Source organism: Miniopterus natalensis, chromosome 2 (assembly GCF_054644295.1).
Source record: "Miniopterus natalensis isolate mMinNat1 chromosome 2, mMinNat1.hap1, whole genome shotgun sequence".
Lineage (NCBI taxonomy): Eukaryota > Metazoa > Chordata > Mammalia > Chiroptera > Miniopteridae > Miniopterus > Miniopterus natalensis.
Window position 1 is genome coordinate 91,798,392 of NC_142082.1, and position 14,415 is coordinate 91,812,806.

At 34.4% G+C, this 14,415-nt stretch overlaps 1 protein-coding gene across 1 annotated transcript in view; it reads left to right on the forward strand.

The window, feature by feature from the left end:
- The window catches only part of ALG5 (ALG5 dolichyl-phosphate beta-glucosyltransferase), a 48,685-nt gene that overhangs the window by 11,320 nt on the left and 22,950 nt on the right, over positions 1–14,415 (forward strand). The window contains 1 exon segment of the mRNA XM_016215783.2: positions 1,165–1,278. Coding sequence (XP_016071269.2) covers positions 1,165–1,278 — 114 coding nt within the window.

Here is a 14,415-nt window from a genome sequence, read left to right on the forward strand (position 1 = left end):
CATAATGGGGAAGAAACATCAGAGTAGTCAGAGAGGACTGGCTATGACTGAATGGCAGTGAAGTAAAGGAACAGTAGCAAGCATTAAAGATCCGCCCTTTTAAAAATAGATGAGGCAGCTTTAATGTGTTAGAGGACCAAAGGTGATTTTCCATTAATGCTAAATAATGACCTCCAGTTCACGCTTATCATGTATCATTGAAATAGTCCTTAATTGTTTGTTTTTCCATATTAAACTGATAGCCTCAAATTTTGTACCTTGCAATTTTTTTTCTAAAACTTCATATATGTTGTTCAGGTGTTAAATATAACACTTTTATTTCTTTTTTTTACGCATATTCTAATGAGTATGATAAACATTACAGATAATAATTAGTGGGCCTATACCATAGAATAAGTGATCAAATTTCTGTCTGCATTTGTATATATCTTATCTGCAGTCATACTCTTAAGTAATATCAAAGCTGTATTTTACTGAATCAAGCCATAGATATGTTTATACTTAAACAATGAATTCACTAAAATGCACCATGAAATTAAGTTTATGTGTATATACAGATATAGTTTATTTCTGTGTCAAATATATACTAATAGACCCATATTTTGCACAAAAGACCAGTCAATTCAAAATTGAGTGGCATAATTTTGCTAAGTGTCACCTGACATCATATAACAGAATATATTTGGATATATCTGCACTTCTAATTTTTAGTGACATTCTATAATTCTTTATTTAACTATTTAAAATACTTTAGATTCCAAAATAATAAAAAGTTGTTATGATGCATTTCACAGCAAATTTGTGTATTTGTTCAATCTGTTCATAAATATGTTCTCAATATGCTCTGCTAAGTGCCATGATACATAAACAATACATATATTATAATAGGTATTTCACATTTGTAATAATAATAATGCAGAATATCTTTGATTTGTCAAAAACTTTTCTTAGCGTGATATTTTCCAAAGTATTAGTTGGATGACCTCACAAAGTTTTTAAAATTGTAAAATAGGCATTAGATACATTTAGGAAGATCTTATCAATGTAATTGGTTTTAAGTCAACTTCAGCCTCCTTCTGTAAGCAAAACAGAACAGACTGATATGTCATTGAATTTAACCTTAATTTTAAGCAACTCTTTTTTAATTGAATTTTTTAAATACAGGGTATATTCAGTTCTCGAGGAGAAAAGATCCTTATGGCAGATGCTGATGGAGCCACAAAGTTTCCAGATGTTGAGAAATTAGAAAAGGGACTTAATGATCTACAGCCTTGGCCTGTGAGTATAAGAATATAGTTTAAATGATATTCAATCTAGAATAAAGGGGATCTAAAATAAAATGAATATGAAGCTTACCTGTAATTTTAAAAACTAGGGGGTATGAAAACTTGGGGGGGAAAAACTTTGGACGTATGAAATTCTCTACGGTCCTACAGAAGAGCTATTCGTTTTATTAAACATTCACTGGTTTTCTGAGGTTCACTTGACAATTATTTAATATTCTGGCCATCTCTCAATCTTTAATTGTTTAACATTTATCATGCATACATATTAAAAGCATAGACTGAGACTTCCAGGTAAAGATGTGAAATAAAACTGGATCACAGAATCTTGTTTGTAATAAAACATACACGAGTAGCAACCAATCAAAAAGATTATATGCCAGAAAAAGGATCCAAGATGGCTGCAGAGTAGGTGGAAGCTATACTCATCTCCTCCCAGGACCAAATTGGAATTACACCTAAATTATGGAACAGTCATCATGGATGACCAACTGAAGACTAGCTGAAGAGAAGCCTTGTTGCAAAGATTTTACAGAGGAAACCACATTGAGACTGTTCCAAACAAGTTATAAGATGCTGCTGAGACCAGTCACAAGCAGCGTCTGACATTGTCCTGTACCAGAGTCCATTCCAAGAGGTCCAGAACCAACACACCCACTGGTCAGGTTCAGACAAAAACAGCAGGATCCAATAAGCTTCACAAGAAGTATATCTAAAGGGAGATCTCGGCAGGCACCAAACCCTGGTTAGGGGAATTCTGCTTCTTGTGGTCAAGACCTGCACAGCATCTCTCACATGCCATGGTCAGGGTTGAAGCTCACAGTCAGCTAGGCTGAGGGTCAATCCCACACATGAATGGGCCAACAGCAATCAAGACTCAGTTACAAGAGGAGGGCCCACATAACCCGCACAAGGGACATTCCTGAGCACCCAGCTTAGGTGATCAAGGAGACTGGATCACTGGACTGCACTGGATACCTACTAGATAAAGCCACCCCACAAACACTAGGGGTCATAGCAGATCTACCTAATACATAGAAACAAACACGAAAAGGCAGCCAAAATGGGGACACAAGCATGTCCCAAATGAAAGAACAGGAGAAATCTCCAGAAAAAGAGCTAAATGAAATGGAGGCAGGCAATTTATCAGATATAGAGTTCAAAGTAATTGTTATAAGGATGCTCAACAGCATGAAGAAGGACATAGAAACCATAAAAAGGACCAGTCAGAAATGACAAATAAACTGGAGGAATAAACAATCAAGTTGGATGAAGCAGGGGATCAAACCAGCAAGTTGAGGACAAGGTAGAAAAGAATATCCAATCGTAGCAGCAAAAAGAAAAAAGAATTTTAAAAAATGAGAATAGTTTAAGGAACTTTTGGGACAACATGAAGCATAACTACATCTACATCATAGGGATACAAGAAGAAGAGACGGAGCAAAGGATCAAAACCTATTGGAAGAAATAATGACTGAAAACTTCCCTAACCAGGTGAACTAAAAAGACATGCAAGTCCAGGAGGCACAGAAAGTGCTAAACAAGATGGACCCAAAGAGGTCAACACCAAGACACATCATAATAAAAATGGTGAAGGTTAAAGACAAAGAATTTTAAAAGCTGTGAGAGAAAAACAGTTGGTTACCTACAAAGGAGCTCCCATTAGACTGTCAGCTGATTTCTCAACAGAAACATTTCAAGCCAGAAGGGATTGGCTTGAAATATTCAAAGTGATGGAAAGTGAGGACCTACAACCAAGACAACTCTACCAAACAAGGCTATCATTAAAATTGAAGGACAGCCCACCTGGGCATGACTTAGCGGTTGAGCATCTTCCTAGGATCCAGGAGATTGCGGTTCAATTCTCGGTCAGGGCACATGCCCAGGTTGCAGGCTCAATTCCCAGTCAGGGGCATGCAGGAGGTAGCCGATCAATGACTCTCTCATTGATGTTTCTCTCTCTCCCTCTCCCTTTCCCTCTCTGAAATCAATAAAGATATATTTTAAATTAAAAAAAATGAAGGACATATCAAGAGGTTCCGAGACAAGAAAAAACTAAATGAGTTTTTTACCACCAAACCAGTATTACAAGAAGTGTTAAAGGGCCTGCTTTAGGAAGAAGAAGAAAAAGAGGAACATGGTTAAAAGAATAAAATGGCAATAAATATGTACTATCAGTAATCAATTTAAATGTAAATTGCGTACATGTTCCAGTCAAAAGACATAGGGTAGCAGAATGGGTAAGAAAACAACCCATATATATGGCTCTCTGCAGGACACATCTCAGAATGAAAGATACAGACTAAAAATGAAGGGATGGAAAAAGAGATTTCATTCAAATGGTAAAAAAGAAAACAGGTAGCAATATTTATATCTGGTAAAGTAGACTTTAAAACAAAGACTATAAAAGACAAAGGAGGATACTACATAATGATAAAAGGAGCAATGCAAAAGAGGATATAACCCTTGTGAACAACATTTATGCACACAGCATAGGAGCACCTAAGTATGTATAGCAAATCTTTACGGACAGAAAGGGAGAGATTGATGATAATACAATCACAGTAAGGGATTTTTACACCCCATTGAAATCAATGGATCTTCCAGATAGAAAATCAACAAGGAAACTGTGGCCTTAAATGACACACTAGACCACGTGGATTTAATTGATATCTTCAGAGCATTTCACCCCAAAGCAGCAGTATTTACATTCTTTTCGAGTGCACATGGAACATTTTTCTAGGGTAGACCACATTACAACACAAAACAAGTCTTAAATTTAAGAAGGTTGAAATCATATCAAGCATCATCTCTGACCATAATGGTATGAAACTAGAAATCAATTACAAGAAAAAAATTGAAAAACAGGAGGCTAAGTGACATGTTATCAAACAATGAATGGGTTAGAAATGAGATCAAGGAAGAAATCAAAACATACCTTGAAACTAATGAAAATGATGAGAACATAAACCAAAATCTGTGGGACACAGCTAAAACAGTCTAAGAGGGAAATTCTTAGCATCACAGTCCTATCAAAATAAACAATCTAACTTTACATTTATAGGAACTTGAAAAATGAAAAAACAAGCCCAGAGTAAGTAGACGGAAGGAAAAAATGATCAAGATAGAAGTAAACAAAATAGTCTAAAAAAATACAAAAGATCAAGAGCTGGTTCTTTGAAAGGTAAACAAGATTGACAAACCTTTAACTAGACTCAAGAAAAAGAAAAGGGGCACAAGTAAATCAGAAATTAAAGTGGAGAAGTGACAATTCACAACAAAGAAATACAAAGAATTGGTAGAAAATATTACAAACAACTGTATGCCTATAAATTGGACACTAGATGAAAACTAAATTCTTATGAACATACAACCTTCCAAAACTCAATTAGAAAGAATTAGAGAGGGTGAATAGACAGATTACAACTAATAAAATTGAAGCAGTAGTCAAAAAACTTCCATCAAACAAAATTCCTGAATTGGGTGGCTTCACAGGTGAATTTTACCAAAAATTCATGGAAGAACTAACACTAACTTTCTCAAACTATTCCCAAAAATTCAAGAGGGAAGGCTCCAAAGCACATTTTACAAGACCAGCATTATCCTAATTTCAAAACCAGATAAAGACACTACAAAGAAAGAAAATTATAGGCCAATATTCCTGATTAACATAGATCAGAGCAGAGGAATGCCTAGCGCCAGGGCCATTTATGGCCTGCGAAATCATTTGGTCTGGCCCTGCCAAGGCCTCACCAGAGAAGCATTTCCAGCCATCACATTAGGGGTGAGTTAATTAAATGTTTGACCAAATATAGCAGGCTAATTTTTAAGTTGATAATATTTTATGGCCCACGAATGATGTTATAAATATCCAAATGGCCCTTGGCATAAAAAAGGCCCCCACCCAGACATAGATGCTAAAATCTTCAACAAAATATTATCAAACTATCAAGCAATACTTCAAAAAGATCATATACCATGATCAAGTAGGATTTATCCAGGGAATACAAGGTTATTACAATATCAAAAATCAATAAACTTAATACACCACATAAACAAAATGAAGGGTAAAGACCACATGATCATATTAATAGATGCAGAAAAAGCATTTGATAAAATCCAGCACCCATTTATGATAAAAACTCTGAGCAAAGTGGGAATAGAGGGAACATACCTCAACATAATTAAGGCCATATATGACAAACACACAGCCAACATCACACTCAATGGGAAAAAACTACAAGCACTTCCCTTAAGATGAGCAGTAAGACAGGGATGTTCACTTTCACCACTCTTATTGAACATAGTGCTGGAAGTCCTAATGACACATTCAGACAAGAAGAAATAAAAGGCATCCAAATTGGAAAGGAAGAAGTAAAACTTATCATTTGCAGATGAGATGATGCTGTATGTAAAGAACCATGAAGGCTCCACCAAATAACTACTAGAGCTGATAAATGAATTCAGTAAAGTAACAGGATACGAAATAAATATCCAGAAATCATTACATTTTTATACAGGGATAATGAACTATCAGAAAGCGAAACTTAAGAAAATCTCATTCACAATTGCTCAAAAAGAATAAAATGCATAGGAATAAATTTAACCAAACGTAAAATACCTGTACTCGGAAAATTATAAGTCACTGAAGAAAGAAATTGAAGAAGACAAATAAGTGGAAGCATATTCCATGTTCATGGATAGTAAGAATTAACATCATTAAAATGTCCATACTACCCAAAGCAATCTTTAGATTCAATGGAATTACTAACAATATACCAATGACCTATTCCATAGAACTAGAACAAGTATTCCCAAAATTTATGTGGAACTACAAAACACTCCTAATAGTCACAGCAATCTTAATAAAGAAGAACAAAGTTGAAGGAACCGCTCTACCTAATATCAAACTATACTACGAAGCCATAGTAATCAAAACAACATGGTACTGGAATAAAAAACAGACATATAGATCAATGGAACAGATTAGGAGCCCTGAAGTAAACCCATTCCTTTAATATTTGACAAAGGAAGCAAAACATACAATAGGGAAAAGATAGTCTGCCCAGTAGATGGTGTTGAGAATATTGGGCAGATACATGCAAAAAAATAAAGCTAGACCAGCTTCTTACACCAGACACAGGAATAAACTCAAAATGGATTAAAAACTTAAATGTTAAACTCAAAACTGTAAAAATCCTAGACAAAAACATAGGCGGTAAAATCTCGTATATTTCCCATAGCGATATTTTTTCTGTTATATCTTCTCAGGCAAGGAAAACAAATAAAAAAAACAAAAGGGGGACTACATCAAACTAAAACTTTTTTGCACAGCAGTGGAAACCATCAACAAAATGAAAAGACTACCCACTGAATAGCAGAACATATTCATATTCAAAATTTATAAAGAACTTATAAAACTCAACACCAGAAAAACAATTCAGTTAAAAAATGGGCAAAGGACCTGAGTGGACAGTTCTCCAAAGAGGACTTACAGATAGCCAAGAGAGATATTAAGAGATACTCAACCTCACTCATCATCAGAGAAATGCAAATTAAAAAAACACAATGGGATATCACCCCGAACCTGTCAGAATAGCTGTCATCAATAAATCAACAAACGTGTTGGTGAGGGTGTGGAGAAACGGGAACCCTCGTGCATGTTGGTGGGTCTGCAGATTGGTGCAGCCACTGTGGAAAGCAGACTGGAGTTACCTAAAAAAATTAAAAATGGAACTGCCTTATGAAGTACGCAGCAATTCCACTTCTGGAGATTTATCCAAAGAAACCCAGAATACTAATTTAAAAGAATATATGCACCCCTGTGTTCATAGCAGCATCATTTACAATAGCCTTAGATTTAGAAGCTGCCTAAGTGCCCATCAGTAGATGAGTGGATAAAGAAGCTGTAGTACATTTACACAGTGGAATACTACTCAGCCCTAAAAAAGAATGAAATTTTACCCTTTGCAACAGCATAGATGGACCTGGACAGCATTATGCTAAGTGAAATAAGCAGTCAGAGAAAGATAAGTACCATATGATTTCACTCATAGATGTAATCTAATGAACAAAATGAACTAATAAGCAAAATAGAGACATACTCAGAGATAAAGAACAGGCTGACAGCTTTTGGGAGGGGGAGTTCAGCACTGGTTGGGGGGCCTGGAGTGACTGAGTTAAAAAAAGAAAAAAGAAAGAACTCATCAACAGGGACAATAGTGTGGTGATTGCCAGGGAGAGTGTGTATAAGAGGATGTGTGGAGAATATTGGGGGGATAAATGGTGATGTGTGAAGACTTGACTTGCAAGGGTGAACACAAAATACAGTGTACATGATGTGTTGTAGAATTGTGCACCTAAAATCTGTATAATTTTGTTAGCCAGTGTCACCCCAGTAAATTTAAAAAAAGTTTATGTGCAACTTCATGCCATAACTTCAAAAAGTAAAGACCTACTACTCCCCCTTCTCTGTCTCTTTCTCTCCTTCCCTCTTGAGCTGCTTGTGCCTTCTTCCTTTGGGTGTGTCTCTGCGTTCCCTTCTCCTAAGCTCCAAGGGCCCTTCTTTTGCCTCTGTAACTTGTTTCCTGAGCCCACACAGTCCAGCTGGCTCACTTCTTCTACCTCTGACTTTCTAAATAAACTTTTGCTTTTATTTTAGTTTTGGCTCTGAATTCTTAGCCAAAACTCAAGTACCCAAGTTGCTGAACTGAGTTCCAATCTATAGTAACATTCAGGTGCCTTTTGACTCACACTTATAAGAAGAGGCACGAGAGAAATATCTTTCCACCATGTGAGGAGTTAGCAAAAAGACAGCTATCTCCAGGTAGGAAAAGAGCTTTCACCATGAACCAAATTAGCCAGCACCTTGATCTTGGATCCAGCTCCAGAACTTTGAGAAATAAATGTCTGTTGTTGTTTAAGGAAAAAAAAGGTAAAGGTTGAGTTTCACTCAGCATAATGCATTCGAGATTCATTAACATTGCTGTATATATTGATAATTTGTTCCTTTTAATTGTTAAGTAGTATTTCATTGTATGGATTCCCCACAGCCTGTTTATTCAACTGTTGAAGGACATTTGGGCTGTTTCAACATTTGACAATTACAGATAAAGCCAGTATCAGCATTCATGTTAAAAAACAAAAAGTACAGGTTGAGAAAAGGAAGAAAATCTTTGTGCTACTCCTGCCTTTTAAAAGCTGTTTAGAGCCCTAGCTGGGTTGCTCAGTTGGTTGGAGCATCATTCCACACACCAAAAAGGTTGTGGATTAGATTCCCAGTCAGGACATACAGGAGAGGCAACTGATCAATGTTTCTCTCTCACCTTTCTCTCCCTCTCGCTCTCTCCCCTTCTCTCTCTCTCCCTCCCTTCTTCTCTCTAAAACCAATAAACATATCCTTGGGTGAGGATCTTTTTTAAAAAAGCCATTTAGAGAAAAAAGATGAATTTACCAATTCTGAGCTTTTTACCCCAATCTGAAAAGAATCAGACAAAGAATGAATAAGCACTTTAGGACAATATCAAACAGTACACCTGCCTACTATCCCACAGCATCTCAGCATTTCAGCAGAAGCAAGAAAATTGCTAGGCCTTTCCATTCTCAGGGTTTCAAGCTATGTTCGGGGCCAAGATCCATGTTATTTGATCCATTCCTCGATAGAGTGTACTCTTTTACAGGACAAACAAAATACCACAGCAGCAGGGAACCGACAGAACTACATAGAGCTCTAGGGGCTTCCCACGCATACACTCTTCCCCAGGTACAATACACAGGCCTTGAAACTCTAGTTCTGAGGGGAAAAATGGTACAGGGATATCAAGGAGAATTTACCTGTATCTATATGAAAAATACCCATGTTAATCACAGCTGCTACACCAACATATTGCTACAAAAAAAGAATTAAAGTTTCATACAAAGAAAGATCAACCCTGAAATGTAACCCAAGCGAAAGGATAAAATACATCAGAGTATTTTTGCTAAAGAAATAACACTTAATAAAAGTAATTCAGCAATATGGCATTTAGAGGCAAGGTGACAAAACAGCAGAATGATAGTAAAAGAGAAATTACATAAACAAGGAAACAAATTGAGGTTCAAAATAAGGTCAGTAAATAGAACCTTCCATTAATGAAATACACTTAATTTAGAACTGATTATTATTATGTATTTGTTAAAGGAACCCCTATTTATTACCAATAACCAAGCAATAAAAAAGTAACTCATATATAAAACCCATTAAAGTAAAACCCCAAAAATGAAGTTTAATAATAATTACAAAAATTCTCCTCATATAATTCTTGAAAGAATTTGTTCTGAAAATACCCCTTTTACTGGTGTTATTCAGAAGAGTAGCTACTAGCCACATGTGGCTATTTAAATTTAAATTAAATAAAATTTTAGTTCCTCTATCTCACTGGCCACATTTCAAATATGTGTGTCTAGTAGCTAATTTATTGGCTCACACAAATAGCATTTCCATCATCACAGAAAGTTCTGTTGGACAGTGCCTCCTTATACAATATGATATAAAATTATTGGATATGTTATATATCCAATACTAAAAAGATATATCTTCCACCTTTTAGTAAATCATGATAAAGTAAAAGAAAAATTCAGCTGGTACAGATGTTGGGTGTAAGGAAAAATAGTTCACTGTCTCTGACTAAATAGTCAAGTTTTGCATGTTTTAAAAATTCTTGTGGCATACTAGTTGAAAATCGCTGTTTCACAGTATTGTTTTCACAGGCTATCCATTATGTTCTTAAGTGTGTTCTAATGTTTTTTTTGAGCTGATTTTGTTTTTAATTGCAACAAAAAGAAATTTGCTATTACTACTTACCTATATTTCCTCTTAGAGTAACCAGGTCACAAATTTTGGTCTGATTATTCTTACGTGATGAACTTAAAAAAGATGCCTGCAATTCCTTCTTTGAAAATAATTGTTCTTTTAAGGTTTTAAACTGGATGTTCATAATTTAAATAGACCTTTGTATGACAAATAAATAAAATAGGACTTTACATTTAGTTCCAAATATTTTATTTGCATTATCTTTTTTAAGTGCAAAGCTTTTCTCTGAGTTCTTAAGTTTCCTAACCAGTAGTTATTCTACTACTTTTAACAAAAATGTGCTTGATTTTATAGTAATTTTTCTAAACAAAGTAAATAATGATTACTTGTTTAGTGGCTTAACTATTCGAAATAGAATCAAAAATCCCTAAACAAGCAAAATAGATGACAAGAAGTCTGTACACCATAATCAGAGTAATTCCTCACAGGCCATGACTTGGATCTTAAATTCTCATTTAGATATAGTTTCAACAAGCTTAGTTTTTAGCTTTTTAAGGCCACAAATGATTAAAGGCGACATATAAGAAATAGATATGGAATAAAATTACAAACTCACACACAACTCAGTCTGGAATGATTGCTAACTAATGACCCTGAATGTTCCTTTGCCTTCAATATAGTAATCCTTGGCCAAGTGTGGTTTTGATACAACATAGTTTCACATGTGTATGCATGGTCAAAAGAACATGGTAACTACTTTTTCCCCTTTTTTAGACCATGTGGGTAGGTTTAAGAGCCTAGTATATTTGTTTCACCCTCTCAACATGTGAGTAGATGACCAGACTTCCAAAAGGGATCCATCCCCTTAACCATAATTTTTGCTAAACACAGAAATTTTCATGAATTTAATACCCTCATAACTTTCAAGAGAGAATACACATATAATAGGCAGGAAAATAATAAGGCATCTCATCAAATAAAAGGAAGAAAAAGAATGATGTTGCTATCTTTTTTCTTTATTATAATTTAATTTACTGCATTGTAACTGTAAATGTTGAATTTTAAAGAACTAAAACATTTGATTATGAGTAAGCATATCTGAATTGTTAATTCACAGCCTTGGTTGAGTTTGTGCAGATTGATAGTTGGAAATATGAATCAAAAGCTTTAAATAACTCACATCCATTGACCCCATAATACATATCCATTGACACAACTTTGAGAAATTTATCTTCAGGAAATAATTATGAATGTGTATAAAAATTTTCAAGGAGTTTTGCTTATTTTTTTTTATATAGGAGTGTTTTTAATAAGAGGAAGCAACTAGAAACAATCTAAAATGTCCAATGTTAAGTTAAACTGGTTAAGTTGATTATATAGGATAACTTATTATACATAATTAAGTGAAAACAAATTTTAACATCTGGAGATATATGGATATATCTCTATATGTAAAATAATGGGTTAGCATCAGTTATCTCTGGATGGTGGGATGATGGATATCTTTTCAAGTTTTTTTAGACTAATTTTATTCTTTGCTTTTAACAGTGAACCTGTATTGCATCTAAGGGGAAAAGAAAGGATTTGTTTTTAAAGAAAACTGTTTTTAATAAAACTTTTTGTTAACCCAGTACTTTGCTTCATATACCATGTTTTTCATTTCTGCCCATTTTGGATGAATATGACTAATTTTACTATATGACTTTTTTTTTTACTAATTTCTAAGTTATTTCAACATTGTCTCTGTATCTTGATCACATTTGTCTTTTCAAGTTCCTTTGCCAATTTCCACTTCCATTTCAGTATGTTTCTTAACTTTGGATGTGGAGTTCAAATAAACTTAGGTTCAAATTCCATGGGAGCTTCGGCAATTTAATCTGTCCACCTCACTTTCCTCATCTGTGATATAAGGACAATGAGCCCAAGTTCATAATCTTGAAGTAATGATTAAATTTTTTTTAATGTTTTTCTAGTGTTTAGCATGTGTTCAGCAATCACTAACCATTACTTCTAAAGATTAACATTAATCTTTGTGCTTGATTTTCAGAATTAATTCTGATGTTACTATTTGTAATTGTTAATACAAGTTGTATTTACCTTGTTCTTCTAGCCTATTTCTCCATGAATAGTGAGAAAAGACTTGACTAAAGAAGTACTAGGAAAGAGAGATTCTGATTAAGCATTTCTTTCTAGAATACAACATAGTACTACTTTTTACCACTTTAAAAAGTCAGCTGTCATAGTAACTAAGATATTTACTTATTTGTTTATTTAATACATATATACATACATATATGTGTGTGTGTGTGTGTGTGTGTGTGTGTGTGTGTGTATTAACCAAAAGAAATTCAGAATACTCTGAAAGAGGCTTCAAAGAAAGAGAGACAATGTCTACATACATTTTCTAACATGGGTAATTTTTAAACAAGAATATCCTTCATTTCTGAAGAACAGCTAACTGTTTTAAGAGCTATTTAGATGAATTCCATTTGTTAAGATCAGTATCAGGGATTCAGTTCTTACATCAGAACTTCAGATATACAAAACTCTTACAAGCTTTTAGAGGCTCATGGTGAAAGAAAAGGGTATTTTAAATGAAAGCTTTTGGTTTTTATTTGTTTTTAGTTTAATTAAATGATATTTTAACTCTACTCAGTCTCTGAAAGGTGGAAGGATGTCCCTTTCTATCTATTGCCAGTAATGTTGCTGCTCTTTTTGGATTAAAAGTATTTAAAAAAAAAAAAAAAGAAATGAGATCATGTATGGTTAGCAAATTTAAAATGAGAATAATAAGCCCTGGCCAGGTAGCTTCGCTGGTCAGAGTGTTTTCCCATACACCAAGGTTGCAGGTTCGATGCCTGGTCACAACACATATAAGAATCAACCAGTGAATGCACAAATAAGTGGGACACCAAATCGATCTCTCTCTCTCTGTCTCTCCCCTTCTCTCAAATAAATAATTTTTAAAAACAAATAAAATGAGAATAATTAGTATTGGCAAGAATTTGATGAAATAGTCAGTCATGCCCTGGCTATTCTGGCTCAGTTGGTTGCACATCATCGGTGCACCAAAAGGTTCAATTCCCTGTCAGGGCACATGCTGGGTTGTGGGCTCAATCCCTGGCAGTGGGCATGCAGAAGGCAGCCAATCAATGTTGCACTCTCATATCACTGTTTCTCTCCCACTCTCCTTTCCTTTCTCTCTAAAAATCAATTTAAAAAATCTTTTTAAAAAATAATCAATCGTGTCCAGTTAGTGCAAATATAAGGAACCTTTAAAAGAATAATTTGGCCCATATACATTACAAAACATTCATATTTTTAACTTAGCATTATTCTACCTCTATGACTTTTTCCAAAGAAAGAAAACCAAAATGCAGTTAGAATTCTATATTCAACATTTTTTAGACCCCATTGTAATAACATGAAATTAGAAATGGTCAACATATGCCAATACTTGTATGATCAGTCACAAGTCTCTCAGGCAACAACCAAACGAAAGAATGTGCAAGTATGAGTCAGGTTACCACTAAACCTCGCATTGTTAACATCTCAGGAAATTGTGCCATGAATATTCTCATGTTTGTTTGCTTTTGTTGATGCTTAGTATTATTAATTACATACAGTAAGTCACCATGAGTCCTAAGAACGTTAGTGCTAGAATGAAAGTAAAAAGAAAAGTTGTAAGAACAACAATAGAACTTTAAAAAGAAATAATTACAAAGTATGATAGAGGTGTTCACATGTCTGATTTGTACATTTCATTTCCTTTTTGTTAAATTTTCACTTACATTTCATTTGGTTTTTCAAGTGTTTATAGATTAAACAGTACATTATATATGTACTGTATATAAGAAAGGTTAAAGCAGGAAATCATTTGGGGGTCTGGAATGGATTAATTCAATTTTCACTGTTTCTAATGGGAAAAATAATTAGGTTTTCAAACAAATCTCTCTTCAAATAGCCTTCCAGAATAAATTAACTTCAAGAACCGAGGTTCCACTGATTAAGAAAAAAAATTAAAAGGTAGGGGGAACTCAGGGATAAAAGAAATGCCAGCTAATTTAAATGAATTTTATTTGGCTCTTGATTCAAACAAACTAAAAATATTTATAATTAAGCAAATTTGAAAACTAACTACATTGGCGGTGTTAAGCAATTATTAATGTTTCCAGTATGATAATGATATTGTGATTGAAATACATATCAGTTCATAAAATTATATGCCTAGAATTTGTTTCAATATAATCCCAGGTTGGTTAGAATGGTAGTGGGGGGCTTTAGAGGAAGCAAGGTTGGTGATTGGCATTGTGTTGATAATTGTTGAAGCCAGGTAGTAGG